Genomic DNA, 16,077 nt, shown 5'->3' on the forward strand with positions numbered 1-16,077 from the left:
GGGGGGAGGGGGGGGGAGCGGCGGGGCCGGCCGGCCTGCGGGGCTCCGAAGACGCGTGTGCGTTTGTGTTTGTGTATGTGTTTTCCTTCCTTCCTTTGGAATGGGGGATTGGAAGCAGATTGGACGCTAAGTGATCTGTGGGGTCAGCCGGGGATAGTTAGTGCAAGTACTCTCGGGTGAATATCGATGTGGACGGACAGACAGACAGACAGACAGACATCCGAGGCTGTTTCCAAGTTGTGGTTTCACGTGCACATGCCGGCTAGCCAGTTTCGTGAATTTCTCTCCGCGGCTGATGGGAATAATAAACGCCGGCTAGCGGCGATGAAACACATATGCGTGTGTATGTGTTCCTGACACCTCTGCCTACCACAGCTTTACACCGCCCTTGGTCCCGGTCCCAATGTTGTACCGTACTTCAGGCGCACGTGCTGGAGGCACATCCTCAGGACCCGCGGCTAGTCATGTCGGGCGGGTACGACGGTCGTACCATTCTATGGGACGTCATTGCGGGAACCGCCCTTCGCATGTGAGTGTACGGTAATGTATCGTCCGATGAGGGGCGCTCGGGCGTGTTTTTTTGTATGTGCATGGGTGCATGGGTGCGTGTGTGCTTGGAAAGGATCTGGCTTGTCTGACCCTCACCCCCTGAACCCTGAAACTCATGTATCAGTATCGGGGGTGTGCTGTGGGATTCTCCCCGCCTCACCCGGCCCCCACCCCCTTACCATCATCCCCCTGCGTGTGTTGTGTTGTTTTGACGACCTTCGGAGCCGCGAAATGAGGGAAATGGCGATTATGGTGGTGCACGGTGGTGCTTGTTTTACCAAAGCGAGCTCGGTCGCGAGCTCCCGTGGTCACCAGCGACGTGCGTGTTATGATTGTTAGGATTGAAAAACGTGCCATAACCCCTGCATGGGTTTTTTTAACTGTGTTGATGTGTGTTTTACTACTTCTTGTGATTAATCGTGAGTGGGTCATGTACACGGCTTCCTCCCCTCTTCCCTTTCCCCCTTCTCCCTCCCTCTCTTCCCCGTCCACACCCCACTCCTTCCCTAAACCCAGGTTCAGCACGCAGGACACCTTCCCCGGACGGGGCCGCTGGACCGACCCCCTGCAGCTTGTGGATGGACACTTCGCACCGGGCGGCGCACAGCTTGCCGTCACAGACACGGCTGGACAGCTGCATCTCTACGGCGTGCCCGTGTCGGCGGCTGCGGAGGCCATGGCACGGGCGCCGTACGACCAGTTCCTGGGTTCGGAGTACAACGGGCTGGTGCGGGATGTGAACGGGTGGGTCGGTGCGTGTGGTTTGGTCGGGTGGGAAGGGCGGGGGGGAAGGGGCAGTGTTTTGTGTGTTTTCCTGTCGCGTCGTACAGCCTTCCTGGACCCCATCTACCGGGCCCTGCTGACACTTCTAAATCGATCTTCCCTCTCTCCCCCCCCCCCATTACCGCGCAGGCTTCCATGAGCCTGGGCACCTCTCCCCTCCTCCCTGCCTCCCTCCCTCCCTCCCTCCCCCCCCACACCGCTCCCTCCCTCCCTCCCCTCCCTCCTGCACTCCTCTGCTTCATTCTCTAGTGGTTCGTCTTACCCGCCTCCCTCCCTCCCTCCCGCCTCCCTCCCTCCCAACCCCCTTTTCCTTCAGGTGGGTTATCGACGAGCTCACACAGCTGGCCCCCCACTTGATGATGAGCCAAACCCTCTGCGACTTCTCCAACCACCCCTACCCCATAGAGGTGCAGGCGGCGTATGCGGCAAGGCGCCTGGGGGACCTGCCGCGACCGCACCCCGTGGATCGCGACCACCCGCTGCCGCCAGTGAGTGTATGTATGTATGTATGTATGTATGTATGTATGTATGTATGTATGTATGTATGTATGTATGTATGTATGTATGTATGTATGTATGTATGTATGTATGTATGTATGTATGTATGTGTGTGCATATCGGGGCCGGGGTACAGTGGGGTGGAGGGTGTCGAGGGACACAGGGACTGTAGAGGCAGCTGGTACAAGCGGCTGGTGGGGAGGTGGGGAGGTGCGGGGAAAAGGTGTGATGCACACGAAGAGGACGTGCACGCCCCCGCATCACCTGTCTCCCCTCCTGGATGAGGTTCAGGGGGAAACTCTCACCTGGCCCCGCTCATTGCCCTCGCACTCCTCATCCTTTCCTCCCCTCATGAACCCCCCTCCTTCATTCCTTAACGCATTTCCCCTCCCCCTCCCACGGCCCCGCTCGTTGTTCGTCTTTCTCCCCCGCCCCCGCCCCCCTCACCTCCCCCTCACCTCACGTCCCAGGCTCTGCTGTCCCACCCGCCCACACTGGTATCTGCATCCTGGCTCGCGGTGGAGAACGGTGCCAGCGCCGCTGCCGTACAGCAGGCTATGAACCGGGCGTACGAACGGCACATGCAGGCGCTGGCAGCGCTGTCCAGTCCTGACCAGCCGCAACCTGGGAGAGGTGGGGAAGGGGGGAAGGGGGGCCCCGGGAGGGAAAGGAAGGGGGAGTGAGAGGGGTTTGGCGCTCACCTGCTGTGAGGTCCCGGACTGAACCCTTTCCTGGACGTAAAATAAAGATTTGAAGTGTGAAGTTGACCTGCCTGACATATTGCATGCTGCATGCTGCATATTGCGAGTTGCACAGTAGTAAACGCCTGCTCGTGTGCGGCCTCGGACCCTTATGTTTTCACCTTTCCCTCTCCCGCAACCTGGCGACTTGAAACCTGCATTGAAATGTGCAGGCAGTAGGAGGGCCCAGGCTGGCAGTAGCCGGCCCGGCAGTGAACCGCCACAGCGGCGACCGCTGTCAGCGGCGGTGGTGGGGGCAGCGGCGGCGGCGGCCGCTCCTGCAGCCGTCGCTGTCCCGCGTGGCGTGTACCTCGTCATCGATGACCCGACGGGTGCGCCGCCGCCGTCGCTGCTGCTGCAGCTGACGGGGTATGACAGCGACGACAGCGCCCGCCGCCGCCGCCGCGACGAGGCTAGTAGCAGCAGTAGCAGCTCTGACGATAACGATGATGATGACGTGGTCAGCATCAGCGACCCTGGCGGCAGCGGCAGTAGCGACGGAAGCGACGACGATGATCCTGTCGTACTTGTCGACAGCGACGATGGCAGGCCAGTCCGCGGCCGCCGTGGCGGCCGTGGCGGGCGGGAGGGTAGCGGCGGCCCTGCGGAGCAGGGCCGCAGCGGCGGCGCCGGCGGCAGTCAGGGCGGCGGCAGTCAGGGTCTGACGCTGCGCCGCAGCAGCCGTCGGGAGCGGGCGGAGGCGCGAGAGCAGGAGCAGCAGGAGAGGTGAGTAATCGTCGGCACTGTACGACAAATGCGGTGTTTTCCTCCCGTAGGAGGAAAACGCCCCCCTCGCCTTTCACCTCTTGGCCTAAGAGCAGGAGCACTATCGCCCTGCTTTCCTCTCCCCCTCTCTTCCCCCCTCCTTCACGGCCGACGACCCTCCCGCGCCTCCTGCCCCTTTTCTCCTCCGATTGCGATTCCCGCCCCTAACGGACTCCGGCAGCTGTTCATCTGACCTTCATTCATCTCTGCCACCGTATGAATCCCCATCACCTCGGCTTCAACAGTTTGCAGCCGGTTTGCACGTCGGTAGTTGATGCTTTGTGTGTTTGCATGGGTAGTTAGCTACTGGGTAGTTAGCTAACCCCCTATTAGCTAACCCCCGGTCGACCCACCGACCACCATCGACCACCGACCCGCTATCGGCTGCCGGCTGCCGGCGCATTTGTTTTGGAAAACAGGATCCGCCGCTCAGCACGGCTCAGCGGCCATAAACGACGGTACGGCGATGGCGACGATGCGTTGGAGTCGTACGGCACAGATGACGAGCTGTTGGACGAGCAGCTCGAGGACGAGGAGTACGGCGGTGGCACGGGTGCGGAAGAGGAGGAGGAGGATGTGGACGATGACAGCGGCGATGTGAGTGCCAGTAGTAGTAGTCCTTGCTTGTATGTGTGTGTATGTATGTGTGTTCACTGATGGGCGTTCAGGCTTTTGGGGTGGTGATGGTGGACCGAAGACGCCCCATTTCGGGGTACCCGGCCCAGTCCCAGAGGCCCAGATGGTGGCCCGCGATGGATACTTCAGGCTCGAAGTATCTAGTAGCTTTTCTCTCGATCGCCTCGTCCAGACGGCACTTACTGTGCTTAGCGGTGGTGACGTCGTTTAGGGCAGTCTTAGGATTGGCGATGGTGCTGAAGAGTCGTGCAGGTTGCTTTTGCTGCTACTGCGGCAGCTGTGCTGCTGTGCTGCCGAACTGCTATTGTAGTGCACATGGTTGTTGCTTTGTAGTGCATTGCACATCTTGGCGTTGGCGCTAGGTAGACGACGAGCCGTCTCTGCAGGGCCAGTACGTCCTGAAATACATACGTATATACATATGTACATACAGGATGACGAAGTCCGGCGGCGGCAACGCCGTGCCGCCATCCGCCGGCAGCGGGAACGGGAGCGGGAGCGAGAGCGGCGAGCGGCTCTGCGCGCGCGGCGGGAGCTACGCAACCAGCAGCGCCGGGAGCAGCGGCGGGAAGAGCGCCGACAGCGGGAGCAGCTGGCTGCTGCAGCCGCTGCAGCCGCCGCTGCTGACGGCGGCGACGACCAGATCATGATCGGTCCCCCAGGCTCCGCCGCTGCCGCTGCTACTGCTACTGCTGGGTGGCGTTCGGGGCCGGGGCCCCGGCAGCTACATCAGCGGCAGGAAGGGGGGGAGTTGGAGGGTGATGGTGATGAGCTGGAGCAGCAGCGGGCGGGTGTTCATCAGCTGTTAGCGCGCAAGAGGTCTCATGAGGCGGGGGGTTCACGGCCCAGACCTCTGGAAGCGTACAGCTGGCTGCAGGTGAACGGAGTGCCTGTGCTTGTGTGTTGTGCTTGTGTGTTGTGTCTGTGTGTTGTGTCTGTGTGTTGTGTCTGTGTGTTGTGTCTGTGTGTTGTGTCTGTGTGTTGTGTCTGTGTGTGTTGTGTCTGTGTGTTGTGTCTGTGTGTGTTGTGTCTGTGTGTGTTGTGTCTGTGTGTTGTGTCTGTGTGTTGTGTCTGTGTGTTGTGTCTGTGTGTGTGTCTGTGTGTGTGTGTCTGTGTGTGTGTCTGTGTGTGTGTCTGTGTGTGTGTCTGTGTGTGTGTGTCTGTGTGTGTATCTGTGTGGTGGTGGTAGTGGTGGTAGTGGTAGTGGTGATGGTAGGGGTGGTAGTGGCGGTAGACTGGTAGTAGCTGGGTAGGTGAAGAAGTGGATGGATGTGTGGACGTTCTCAACATCAGCGGCACTAAGGGAAACTGAGCACTAACGTTTCCCCCTCTCCAATTCCGCCCGTCCTGACACTGCAGCGCACCTCCTATCAGCCGGACTACTACTGCCCGCAGCTGGGGGATGAGGTGGTGTACGTGAAGGCAGGACACCAGGCGTGAGTGGACCGTACGGCAGTGGGTTTGTGTGTATGTACGGGGAGGGGGGCCGAGATGCCATTTCGGAGGCGTTGGTGTGTGTTTTAACTTAGGGTGCATTAGGCACCGCGCGTGTGTGTGTATGTATGCGTTCTAGATGTGTATGTATGCATGTGTCCGTGAGTATGGGGTTTTCATTTTGCAGCACGTGATTTCCCCCAAAATTCCCCCGCCTCTCCCCCCCACCCTCTTCCTCCCCTCCGCCTCCCTTCCGGGCCCCCCTCAGCTATTTGGAGGCTGTGGATGACAGGAGGGCCCCACGACCCTGGCGGCTCCTGCCCGGTATGCGGCCTGCGGAGCCGTGCATCATCACCGAGCTGGGGTTTGAAATACTCAGAGACGGCCCGCCGTACCGTACTGCAGCAAAGTGGGTGACGTGTCATAAGATGTGTATAAGTGCGTGGGAGGGGGAGGGGAAGGTGGAGGGGGAGGGGACGGGGGAAGTGGAAAGGGGCAGGGGGGAGGGTTATATATAGCGTGTGTATCAGGCGAGTGTGTTGTGATAGGTATAGAATGGGTGTACGGCGTGTCGGAAAAGTTTGGATTTGGGTTTGCATTGCCTGCCTGTTAATTTGAAAAATTTGTTAGAGGTTTTATCCGTCAAGATCTTGGACGGCGGAGAGGAAAAGCAATCAACACCCGAGCAATCAACCTTGCGCCCCCTCGTTTCCCTGCCCACGTATTTCTCTTTCTCCCTGCTCCATTCAAAACCCTAATTTCGTCTTCTTTCCCACTCCTTTTTCACTCCTTCCTTCCTTTCCAAAGCCTAAAGCTGATGGTACAGCCCGGCAGTGGCAGCCCCGTGGCGGGTGAGGTGTTCGCTGTGCAGCTGCCAGCCCCCCCCGTCCCGGGCCCGCTGCCGCAGCCCGTGGAGTTCCTGGTCCCGCTGCCGCGGTTCGGTCGGTCGGTAGGGAGGAGGTGGCGCATCGGGGAGAGGTGCAAGGTGCGGAAATCGGTTTGTGGGTGTGGTGTGGGGGGGGGGACGGAAGGGTTGGAGGGGAAAGACGAACCACGAACGAACGAGCGAAGCTGCTGCTGGGGTGAAGGGGGGCTGAGGGATAGGTGGGAGGTGAGGAGCCAAGGGAGGGGGGGACAGGAAGGGGGAAGGAGGGGAAACAAAATCATACATACATGCAAGAGGCATGCAGTGGGCGCCGCCAGCTGCGCAAGGAGTTCAACTCGTCGGTACTGCCACTGCTACTGCCACTGCTTGGGTAAATACCCCGGAAGCTCCACGGCCCAGTACCACTTTTGGAGGTTGAGAGGGGGGGGCGGAATCGGGGGGAGAGAGAGGGGATCGAATGGGTTGGGAATTGGGTGTTTGGGTGTTTGGGTGTTTGGGGGAAGGTTTTGTTAGAAAGGGGAGAGGGGTGTTGAGAACTCAAGGGCCGCCGACTCCAACGCGGTGAGGAGTTCCACCCCGCCGTGCCGCCCTCCTCTTACCCCTTCATCCTTCACTCTCAGACGTACCAGTCCGCGGACGGCGGTGCGGGTAGCTGGTTTGCCGCGACTGTGGTCAGCGACCGAGCCTACCCGGGGCTTACGCTGGCGTCGGGGGAGCCGCCGCCGCTGACTCAGCCGTACGAATGCGAGGACCTGTGGGAGCGCTACGGCGTCGTGTGGGACGACGAAGGTGGGCGTCGTAACCGCCGCCGTCGCCGCCGCTATCGCTGTTGCGGCGCTGTCGCCACCGCCGTGTTCACTTGAAGTTGGTGGACTGTGTAGACCAGCGCAAAGAGCTGGGGGGGGCCAGTTCCTATGTACGGCTTGTGTACGAACTGATCGATTTCTTACGGCCTTGTGCACGTGTATGTGTGTATTGCATTTGCAGCTGAGACCACGTACCTGAGCCCCTGGGCGATGCTGCCGCTGACGTCATCATGGGACGATGTCGTACGGTACGCGCGCGCTACCGCCGCCGCCAAGGCGGACGAGATTGTGGCCGCCGCGGCCACGGCAGCGAGCGCCGGCGCCGGCGACGGCGGCAGCGGCGACGGGCCCTCCACGTCAAATTTTAATGGCATTGGCGTCGGCCGCGTTGGCGGCGTCGGTGGCACTGTTGACGTGGTTTCGGAGCTTCATCTGGATATTGGCGGCGGCTGGGCGGAGGAACAAGCCTCCGCGGCCCGCTTAGCCCTGGAACGACTGTTCTCTGAGGACAGGCTGTACGGCCTGTTCGTACAATGTCCGGCGCCAACGGTACGGCATGGGGCGAGGCATATAGCCCGGGGAGAGGAAAAAGCGGCGGCGGGGTAAGAGGCTTGCTCGCATATGGATGGGGGGGGGTTGTTACGACATAAAAGGAGTTGAAAGGAGTCATCGAGCGAGTGTAAGGGAAAGAGAGGCTCCATCTGCATATCTGCCACAGTATGTGTGCCTGTACCTCACTCTTAATATCTCTCATCTGCCGTATTGCTCTTCACTCCCTTGTTGCAACCTCTCCCGTAATGCTGGCTCTTTCTCACCACCTTGCAAGTTTGCCGCCGATTGGGGCTCCCACCTCGGCCCATCAGCTTATCCTCCCTCCCCTCGCCTCACCTCTCCCTTCCTTCCCTTTCCCCCGGACTCTTCAGGCAACGTACCCGTGCGGCGACGGTGACGCTCGTCCCGTGCCGTACAACGCCATCGTACCGCTACCGATGTCCCTAGAGATCATTGAACAGCGGCTTGACAACTGCTTCTACCGCTCGCTGGCGGCAATGCGGTAATGAGTAGTAGGGAGTTTTCTGTCGGGAAGTGATTTCGTGTTGGTGGGGGGTCTTCGGATCGTGGATGGGGGATTGGGCATATACGTGGGTGAGACTTGGATATTTGGGTGGTAGAAAGAGTGCGGAAAGCTCTGCACATGACAGGATTCGATTTCGGTATTTCTTAACCGTAGCCGTGCCCCGGTCAGAATAAGTAGTTAAAATCTATTCCAGCGCATCCAAAAAAATTGCCGGTGCATCACCAACCCCACCCACCGCCTCGTCCATTTCACCAAAGGATTGACCTCAACTTGAAAATGGCTGTCTACGCATTCCATGCCAGACCATGCCGGCTTATGTACTACATACGCTACTTCTTACCCTGGCTGTGCTTGTGTCGTCTCTCCGAGTGGCATCCCGAACCCCCCGGTGGCTCAATTTTCAATATTTTGTAATTTTATTACACAACTTTTAAAATTGAATTTTACACACGACGACGCCCACCTCAGCCACGACATGGACACCATCGTCAGCAATGCGGAGCGGTTCAACGGCGCCGACTCCCCCGTGGCGCAGCGCGCCAGGTACATGCGCCTGCACTTCACCGCCGCACTCATAGGCCGCTGTGTCGACGATGTGCTCATCCTGGGGCTCGATGTGGCCGTACGGCGGCGGCGGCGCTACATGGCGGCGCAACGGCGCCGCCGGGTGGACCTGTCGCGGCTGTGGGAACACGTGGCCCTCGATTTGGAGGCGGCGGAGGTGGCGGCGACGGTCGGACTTGACAGGGTAAGACGTGGATGGAGTGCCGCCGACGCAATTCGCGGCGGCGCTGATGCGGCGGGCGGCGTCACGGGTCCTCGCCGCCGTGGGGGCATGTGGGTCCCGCCAGCGGCTTCGGCGGCGGCGGCGGCCGCCGCCGCCTCCGGGCCGGAGCCTGCAGCGGGTTTATCCCCTCTTGACGGCGGCGGCAAGGACAGCGGATCACTCGTGGAGGACTGGCCTTTGGATACTGGCGATGGTGGCAGCAGTGGCGGCGATGGAGGGGTTGGCTTGGCGCGCACTGCGCGGGGTAGGTATGCCGCCGCGCTGAATGCCGCTCCTGCGGCGACGGCGCCTCAGCGGCAGCTGCGGCAGCAGCAGCAGCAGCAGCAGCAGCAGCAGCAGCAGCAGCAGCAGCAGCGGCGGAGGCAACGCGGTAGCCAGCAGTACTCGGGTTGTGAGTGGGAGGAAGAGGAGGAAGAGGAGGACCGGGGCGGGCGAGTCATATCGCCTTCGGGTCGGACCCGGCGGCGGCAGCAGCACCAGCGGCAGAGACCGCAGCAGCAGCAGCAGCAGCAGGCGCCGAGTCGGCCGCGACGTGAAACGGCGGCCAGAGCGCCTGGCCGGTTCGCGGCGTTGTACGGCTCTGACTGGAGCGATGACGAGGACGCGGCAGCGGCGGCTGCGGAGGAGGAGGATTCGGATTCCGATCTGGGCTTGGGGAAAGGGGCGGACGGCAGCGACAGTGACAGTGATGGGGGTGGCGGCCGGGGCCGGCGGCGGCGGCAGCCGCAGCGCGGACAGAGCCGCCAGCAGCGGCAGCCGCAGCCTCAACCGTTGCGTCGCTCGTCCAGGGCCCGGCAGCGTGCAAGGTACGGCAGTGACTGGGAGGACGATCTGCCGGACGATAGTGATGATGATAACAGCGACGGTGACGGTGACGGGGCCGGCGCTGGTGGTGTAGACGGCGGCGGCAGCGGCGGCGGCGGAGAACTCCGTCGAAGGGCCTCTGGGCGAAGTGGACGGTCCATTGCGCCAGCCGGGGCCGCGCGGGCGATGACGGCAGCGGTGGCAGCGACAACGAACGTTGGAATGTATGATGGAGGCGACGTCGGAGGCAGAGGCGGGGGCGGCTGGCCGTCGGAGGCGGAGGCGGCTGGGCCATCAGGGTCTGCAGTCCACTTGGCGGCGGCGGCAGCGGGGGCGCCGCTGCTGCCTCCGCCGCAGATGCCGGCGGGAATGGCGCCGCTGAATTCTTTCACGGCTGAAGGGCATACTGACGGAAGCGAGAATCGAACCCAGGTTCCACAGGGCAAGCTGAAAATTCGGTTGAGGCCAGCCGTGCCTGAAGGCACTCGCAGCCTGACGGCGACGGGGGCGGCCGCGGTGGGTTCCCATCAGCAGCCGCTCAGCCGCGCGCTACCCTCCCAAGCCGGGTCACGCACTCAGGCGTACGGCGACAGCGGAAGCGGTAACGCCAGCCTTGGCGGCGAGGCGGCGGTCGGCATAGCAGGGCAGCATGGCGTCCGTCGACCGCAACGTGGCTCAGCGCCAGCTCCGCAGTCGGCAGCGGCAGCAGCGGCGGCGGGAGGTGGCCGCAGCCGCCGCGCAGCGGCGGTGGCCGCCGTTGCGGCAGTTGCCGCCGCAAGCGCGGCGGCTGCTCACTCAGATTCTGAGGACGATGGGCGCGACGGCGATGGCGGCGAGGACGGCAAGGGCGGCAGCGGCGGTGGCACCGCACCGCAATTGAATCCACCTTCACAACATCCCCCTAGGCCGCCTCAAGGCCGTCCAGGACCTGTTCGCGGCGGCAGTGGAGCTGCTTCAGCCGCCGTCGCCATCACTGGAAACGACGTTGGCGAAGCCAAAGTTGATGCGCAACAGGCCGAGCTGCAGCACGATGGCACTTCTGCCGGTGGCGGCGGCGGCGACGCATTTTACGACATGTCGTCCCACCAGCATTATCTTCCGCCGATGGCGCCGTCAGCACCATTGGCAGCGCCGCGAACTCGGGTACCTGCGTTTCAGCAGCAGCAGCAGCAGTATTCGTCAGGCGCCGTTGCCGGTATGCCACTGCCGTATATGCAGGGACAAACCCCTGGCAGCGCTGCCGTGCCGTCGATGATTGGTGTACCTCATCAGCATTCGGGACAAATATCGCCGTCGTACCAGCAAGCCGTTGCTACTGTCACGCCAGGGTCCATAACTTCTATGGAGTCCGCCGCCGCCGCCGCCGAGCGTACTGGAGCGTCCACGGCGCCGGTGGCTCGCCCGAAAGTGACTTCAACAGCTGCTCCGCCGATGCTGGCGGCGGCAGAACTTCTGCAGCCGCAGCCACCTTCTGCCGATCCTTACCTTCCGTACGGCACGATGTCTTGGCGGAGCGACCACGTCAGTTGTGATGTGGCGGCGGTGGCGGCAGCAGTCCACGCTGCCTCTGCCGCACCGGATGCCAGTGAGGCTTCGGTCTTTTCAGCCGTCGACGCGATTTGGGCTAGATTGAGGCAGGCTGGTGGCGATTCTGCTACTGCTACCGCCGCCGCCGCCGCTGCTGCTGCTGCTGCTGATTATGCTGCTGGTGCTGCTGCTGTAGCTGCTGGTGCGGGTGCTAGCGGATCCCGCCAAGGCGGCGGCGGAGACGGTGGCGGTGGTGGTGCTGCTGTTGCCCCCGTTGGTGGCGGTGGTGGTGGTGTCCGTCAGCGGCCGTCCGTTGGTACGGCCGCTGCGGCGGCGGTGTTGTCCGCACGGGGCTCCGGTGTCCCGTTGTCGTACATGCCGGCCGCCGGTAGCCATCACCTTGCAGTACCGTCATCATCCCCCTCGCCGTCCCGATCGCCCACCTGCACCCACTTGCAGTCCCAAACCCAGCATCAGCTTTTGCACCAGCAGACGCAGCCAAATCAGCACCAAATACGGCATCCCGCACAACAACAACAACAGCAACAACAACAACAACAACAACAACAACAGCAGCAACAACAACAACAGCAGTTCCAGCAGCGGTACCAACACCGATACCAGCAACGCTTCCTACAACAGTACCAGCAATTTCAGCAAGTGGTGCAACAGCAGCAGCAACAAGAACTGCAACAAGAACTGCAACAACAACAACAACAACAGCAACAGCAGCAGCCGCAGTATCCTCCGCACCAACCCCAGCAGCCGCAATACCGCCCAAGTCACCAATACCGGCAGCCAGGGCCGCTGCAGCACCTGAACCCGCCATGGATGCCACCGCTCTCACCGCACCACTACACCCACTCGGGTCACGTCATAAGCAATAGCGGCGGTGGTGGTGGTGGTGGTGTCGGTGGCGGCATCACAGCACTAGATGCTCATTCTGACCACCCGACGGATCGATCCCACCAACAACAGCACCACCAACAACAGCACCAGCAGCAGCAGCACCAGCAGCAGCTCTTCAATCGCGGTGGTGGTGTTACGGACGAGCATGACGATTCAGGAGTGTGCGGGCGAGTGGCCGGTGGACGTTTGCCGTACGATGCGGTCGAACAGCCTTGGTTCTCAAGGCGCGGTTATGGTGGCAATGGCAGCGGCAGCGGCGGGAATTGAGAGAAGGGCTATCTATGATCACGGTGTGTGTTCGGGTGTTTCCTGCTGTGCTACCCAACACCACCACCACAGCAAGCTCTCTGTGTGTATGTATGTATGTATGTATGTATGTATGTATGTATGTATGTATGTATGTATGTATGTATGTATGTATGTATGTATGTATGTATGTATGTATGTATGTATGTATGTATGTATGTATGTATGTATGTGTGCTCGCGTCTGTGTCTCTTGCGGGTCCCTTGGGGGTTTTGTATGGGGCCGACTTCTGAAGCGGCAGCCGTGGCTACTGACTGGTTTTGCTGTCTGTATGTCTGTAGCTGCAAAGCCCCCTCCTCGCTGGCCCCGGTCTCCTTCATCCTCGTCCTGGGGGGCTTTCACCTTTTCCTGGTGTGGCAGTGTTTTTGAATGCACGCATGCGATATTCCTGCTATGTTTTTGCACTGAAATGTTCACTGTGCACTGAGTAAGTGAAATGGTACTGGTGTATGATTAGGTATGATATGGTAAGAAATGATGGCTGTTTGAAACATCACCGTGTCCCAGTTGTGTTGTGTTTCCTGTGGGCTGATGAAAAGGATGATGATGGTGATGATGATGATGATGATGTTGCAGCGTGAATATGATGGTGAGGAGTTATATAAATATGATGATAACTGCACAATGTTTGGATTTGGGTCGAGAGGCGTAACACCTATGAAAGCTAGCGCCGTAAATTTTCGTACCAGGCAAAGCGCTTGCTCAGAAGGAAACCGGCTGAGACATGAAGCTTCCCTGGAGCAGACCAACCACCTTCTTCTCCAGCGCGCATCTCGCAATGCCAACACAACAACCGTCATCTTCTTTACACCAGTAACTTGCTAGGGTTGACAAACAAGAAAAAACTCGACCCAAACAAAGTAGTGTTTGTCATGTCAACGGTCTCGCCTTCCTTCAAGCCCAAAGGAGCTCAATACTCAACTTGTATTGTTGTTATCATGGGGACAAATATTATGGAAGGTCGATTGCCACGCAGCTTGGGCAAGGGACGCATGGACGAGTTCCCGGGCTCGGACGAGGATGCCTGTGACAAGATCAGCGCTCCCTTGCTTGGACAAGTGAAATACTTTTGGTACTGCACCCCTTCAGGACACTTGTTGAAGAGCTGCATGCTGCAGGTGACATTGAGTGCGGCTCTGCACTGCTGTCTGCAATACAGGCAGATATGCGAAGGGATGTGGCAGCCGTCAGCCGATGGCGCGGGAGCTGACCCCATTGAGACAGGCGGGGCAATCGTTGGCTGTGACAGGTCGCCAATATATGGCTGTCCTATCAGGGGCTCCGGTGCCCCAAAGGAGATCTGCGGTCTACATTCTGTCTAAGAGCAGGTGCATCTGACATAGAGCAGCAGACAGGCGCCATGGGTGTTGCTTGTGACTGATGCCCCGTACAGTGAGTACGAGTACCAAGGCGCATGTGGATACTGTCGTGTGAGTGGGTTGTCGCCGTTCACAGTGCACATCCTCGCTTTTCCCGCGCTGTAAGCTTACCTGGTATAGCCCGCCTGTCCAAGGATTTCACTTGTCCAAGCAAGGGAGCGCTGATCTCGTCACAGGCGTCCTCGTCCGAGCCCGGGAACTCGTCCATGCGTCCCTTGCCCAAGCTGCGTGGCAATCGACATTCCATAATATTTGTCCCCATGATAACAGCAATACAAGTTGAATTATTGCGCTCGTTTGGGCTTTCGAAGGAAGGCGAGACCGTTGACCTGACAAACTGTTTGTCGTGTTACACGACTGTGTTCGGGTCGAGTTTCTTCTCGTTCGTCAACCCTAGCAGGTTACTGATGTAAACGAGATATCGGCTGTTGTGTTGGAATTGCGAGATGCGCGCTGGGGAAGAAGGTGGTTGGTCCGGGCCAGGGAGGCTTCATGCCTCAGCCGCGCGCGCCTGTGCAGCTCAGAAAGTGCGCTGTCCTCGTGGTTATGAGCGCTTGGCAGCTTCGAGTTCCAGGGACGAAGAGCTGTTGGGGAAACAGATTGTTACACGGGACATTTGGTTCGGAATGGCTAAACCTCGGCAGCGCGCCGCTTGCACGTCCTACAGCTCGATATGCTTAAAGGACCCTGGAAAGCAGAGCGTTGTACTCAAATCTTTTGAAGAGGTATGCAACTTCCAAGTGAGAGGAAGGGACATGCAAATGCCAGGAAGACGCACCAACCGAAATGTTGGATGTACGGAAGGAGAACTTCTAAAACTTTGGTTAGGTTACTAAACTTTCCATGATTCGTTTCCGCGTTAGGGTTACGGGGACTCCAGTAAAACAGGAGATGTTTCGCACGAGGAATGGCAGGCGCCGGACCACGGTCCAAGACGATGACTGGCACAGTACTAGTTCAGAGGACGATTTACCGGATTGGATTGAAACCAATGAAAGCCACTTGGACGATTTGAGGCTTGAGCTTCAGTCTCGGCCACGCACCCGGCGCGATATCACGATGCACCCAATAATACTTAAGCGCTGCTTTTTCCGCCCAATTGCTGCTCTAAAGAAACGACTCCAGCGTCAAATTCTTTCAAAGCTACAGCGCCTGGAATACTCGCTCTCTTACGCTGAGGAGGCGCTTGAAGCGCCGCATCGATTGCACGTCTTATTGTGGATCCCCCCGGTTGACCCCTCGCATCATCGGCATGGCCACCTCTCGGAGATCCTTGATGCCCCGGACCTGCGCCGCACGCGCCTCGCATACTCTCTAAGGTCCCCCGCCGAATCCCATGCCCAGCCTGGCCCTTCCGCCGTGGGTCCGAGCTCCCTCGAACCCCATCTACTGGGCTTCTGTTTGCTCGCCAGCCTCCGAGATCCCGCCTCCGGCGGCCGCTTAAATACAATTGAGTATTTCAACACGCTGTGTAACGGCTATAATTTTGGGCAGCTGCTATATGAACGCGCGGGGGAGTGGTGCCGCCAGGTTGCCGACGCGACTGGCGGCACCGCCGCCACTGCCGGGCTCCGACCCATACCGCCCTCCTCCTCCGCCTCCTCCTCCACCGCCGCCACTGCCGTCACTCCTCCAGAACAGGAGACGCACCCGACGGCCGTGCCTGCGTCGGAGGCGACGTCCCCAGATCTCGTGTCGTCATCGGCGGCAGCACAGCTGCCGACGACATTGCCAGCATCGTCAGCGGCTACGGCAGCGACAACGGACCAGGAAGCGGAAGGATTTGTGACGGCTGCAGCGCAGCCGCCGGCGCCGGCGCCGGCGTCCCTGGCCAGTTGGCCGTTGCCCAGCGCTCCCAAGAACATCTACTACTGGATGAAACTGGAGCGCATTCCGACGCTCGGTCGCGGCGGCATGCTGCGCGCCTTCGTGGAGATGCGCCGCCAGGAGCTTCACTGTGGCGGCTGTACGGCCGCGACGAAGGAGGGCCAACGTCGAAAGCTGATGGTGCCCTTATCACGCCGTGGGGCCAGGGCAGGCGGTCAGCCGTCACGGCAGCCGTCACGGCAGCCGTCGCCGCAACTTCTGGAGGCTAAGAAGGTCGTTGGGAAGGACTCCGCCATCGCCGTTGAGACAGCTGTGCCGGCGGTGGCGGCGGCGGCTGCTGGGGTGGTGACGTCCGAGGAAATG

General features: G+C 60.3%; 1 protein-coding gene across 1 annotated transcript in view; it reads left to right on the forward strand.

Moving 5' to 3' along the window:
• The window catches only part of VOLCADRAFT_118861 (uncharacterized protein), a gene marked incomplete at both ends in the record, with an annotated part of 15,500 nt that extends 5,732 nt beyond the window's left edge, over positions 1–9,768 (forward strand). The window contains 15 exons of the mRNA XM_002954790.1: positions 423–529; positions 1,066–1,293; positions 1,649–1,820; positions 2,301–2,463; positions 2,744–3,296; positions 3,755–3,932; positions 4,453–4,848; positions 5,331–5,407; positions 5,674–5,814; positions 6,213–6,261; positions 6,313–6,390; positions 6,912–7,080; positions 7,279–7,646; positions 8,021–8,151; positions 8,644–9,768. Of these exons, the coding sequence (XP_002954836.1) occupies positions 423–529; positions 1,066–1,293; positions 1,649–1,820; positions 2,301–2,463; positions 2,744–3,296; positions 3,755–3,932; positions 4,453–4,848; positions 5,331–5,407; positions 5,674–5,814; positions 6,213–6,261; positions 6,313–6,390; positions 6,912–7,080; positions 7,279–7,646; positions 8,021–8,151; positions 8,644–9,768 (3,935 nt within the window). The remainder of the gene's footprint in view (positions 1–422; positions 530–1,065; positions 1,294–1,648; positions 1,821–2,300; positions 2,464–2,743; positions 3,297–3,754; positions 3,933–4,452; positions 4,849–5,330; positions 5,408–5,673; positions 5,815–6,212; positions 6,262–6,312; positions 6,391–6,911; positions 7,081–7,278; positions 7,647–8,020; positions 8,152–8,643) is intronic.
• Positions 9,769–16,077: the final 6,309 nt, after the last annotated feature.

This window comes from Volvox carteri (genome assembly GCF_000143455.1).
Source record: "Volvox carteri f. nagariensis unplaced genomic scaffold VOLCAscaffold_46, whole genome shotgun sequence".
NCBI lineage: Eukaryota > Viridiplantae > Chlorophyta > Chlorophyceae > Chlamydomonadales > Volvocaceae > Volvox > Volvox carteri.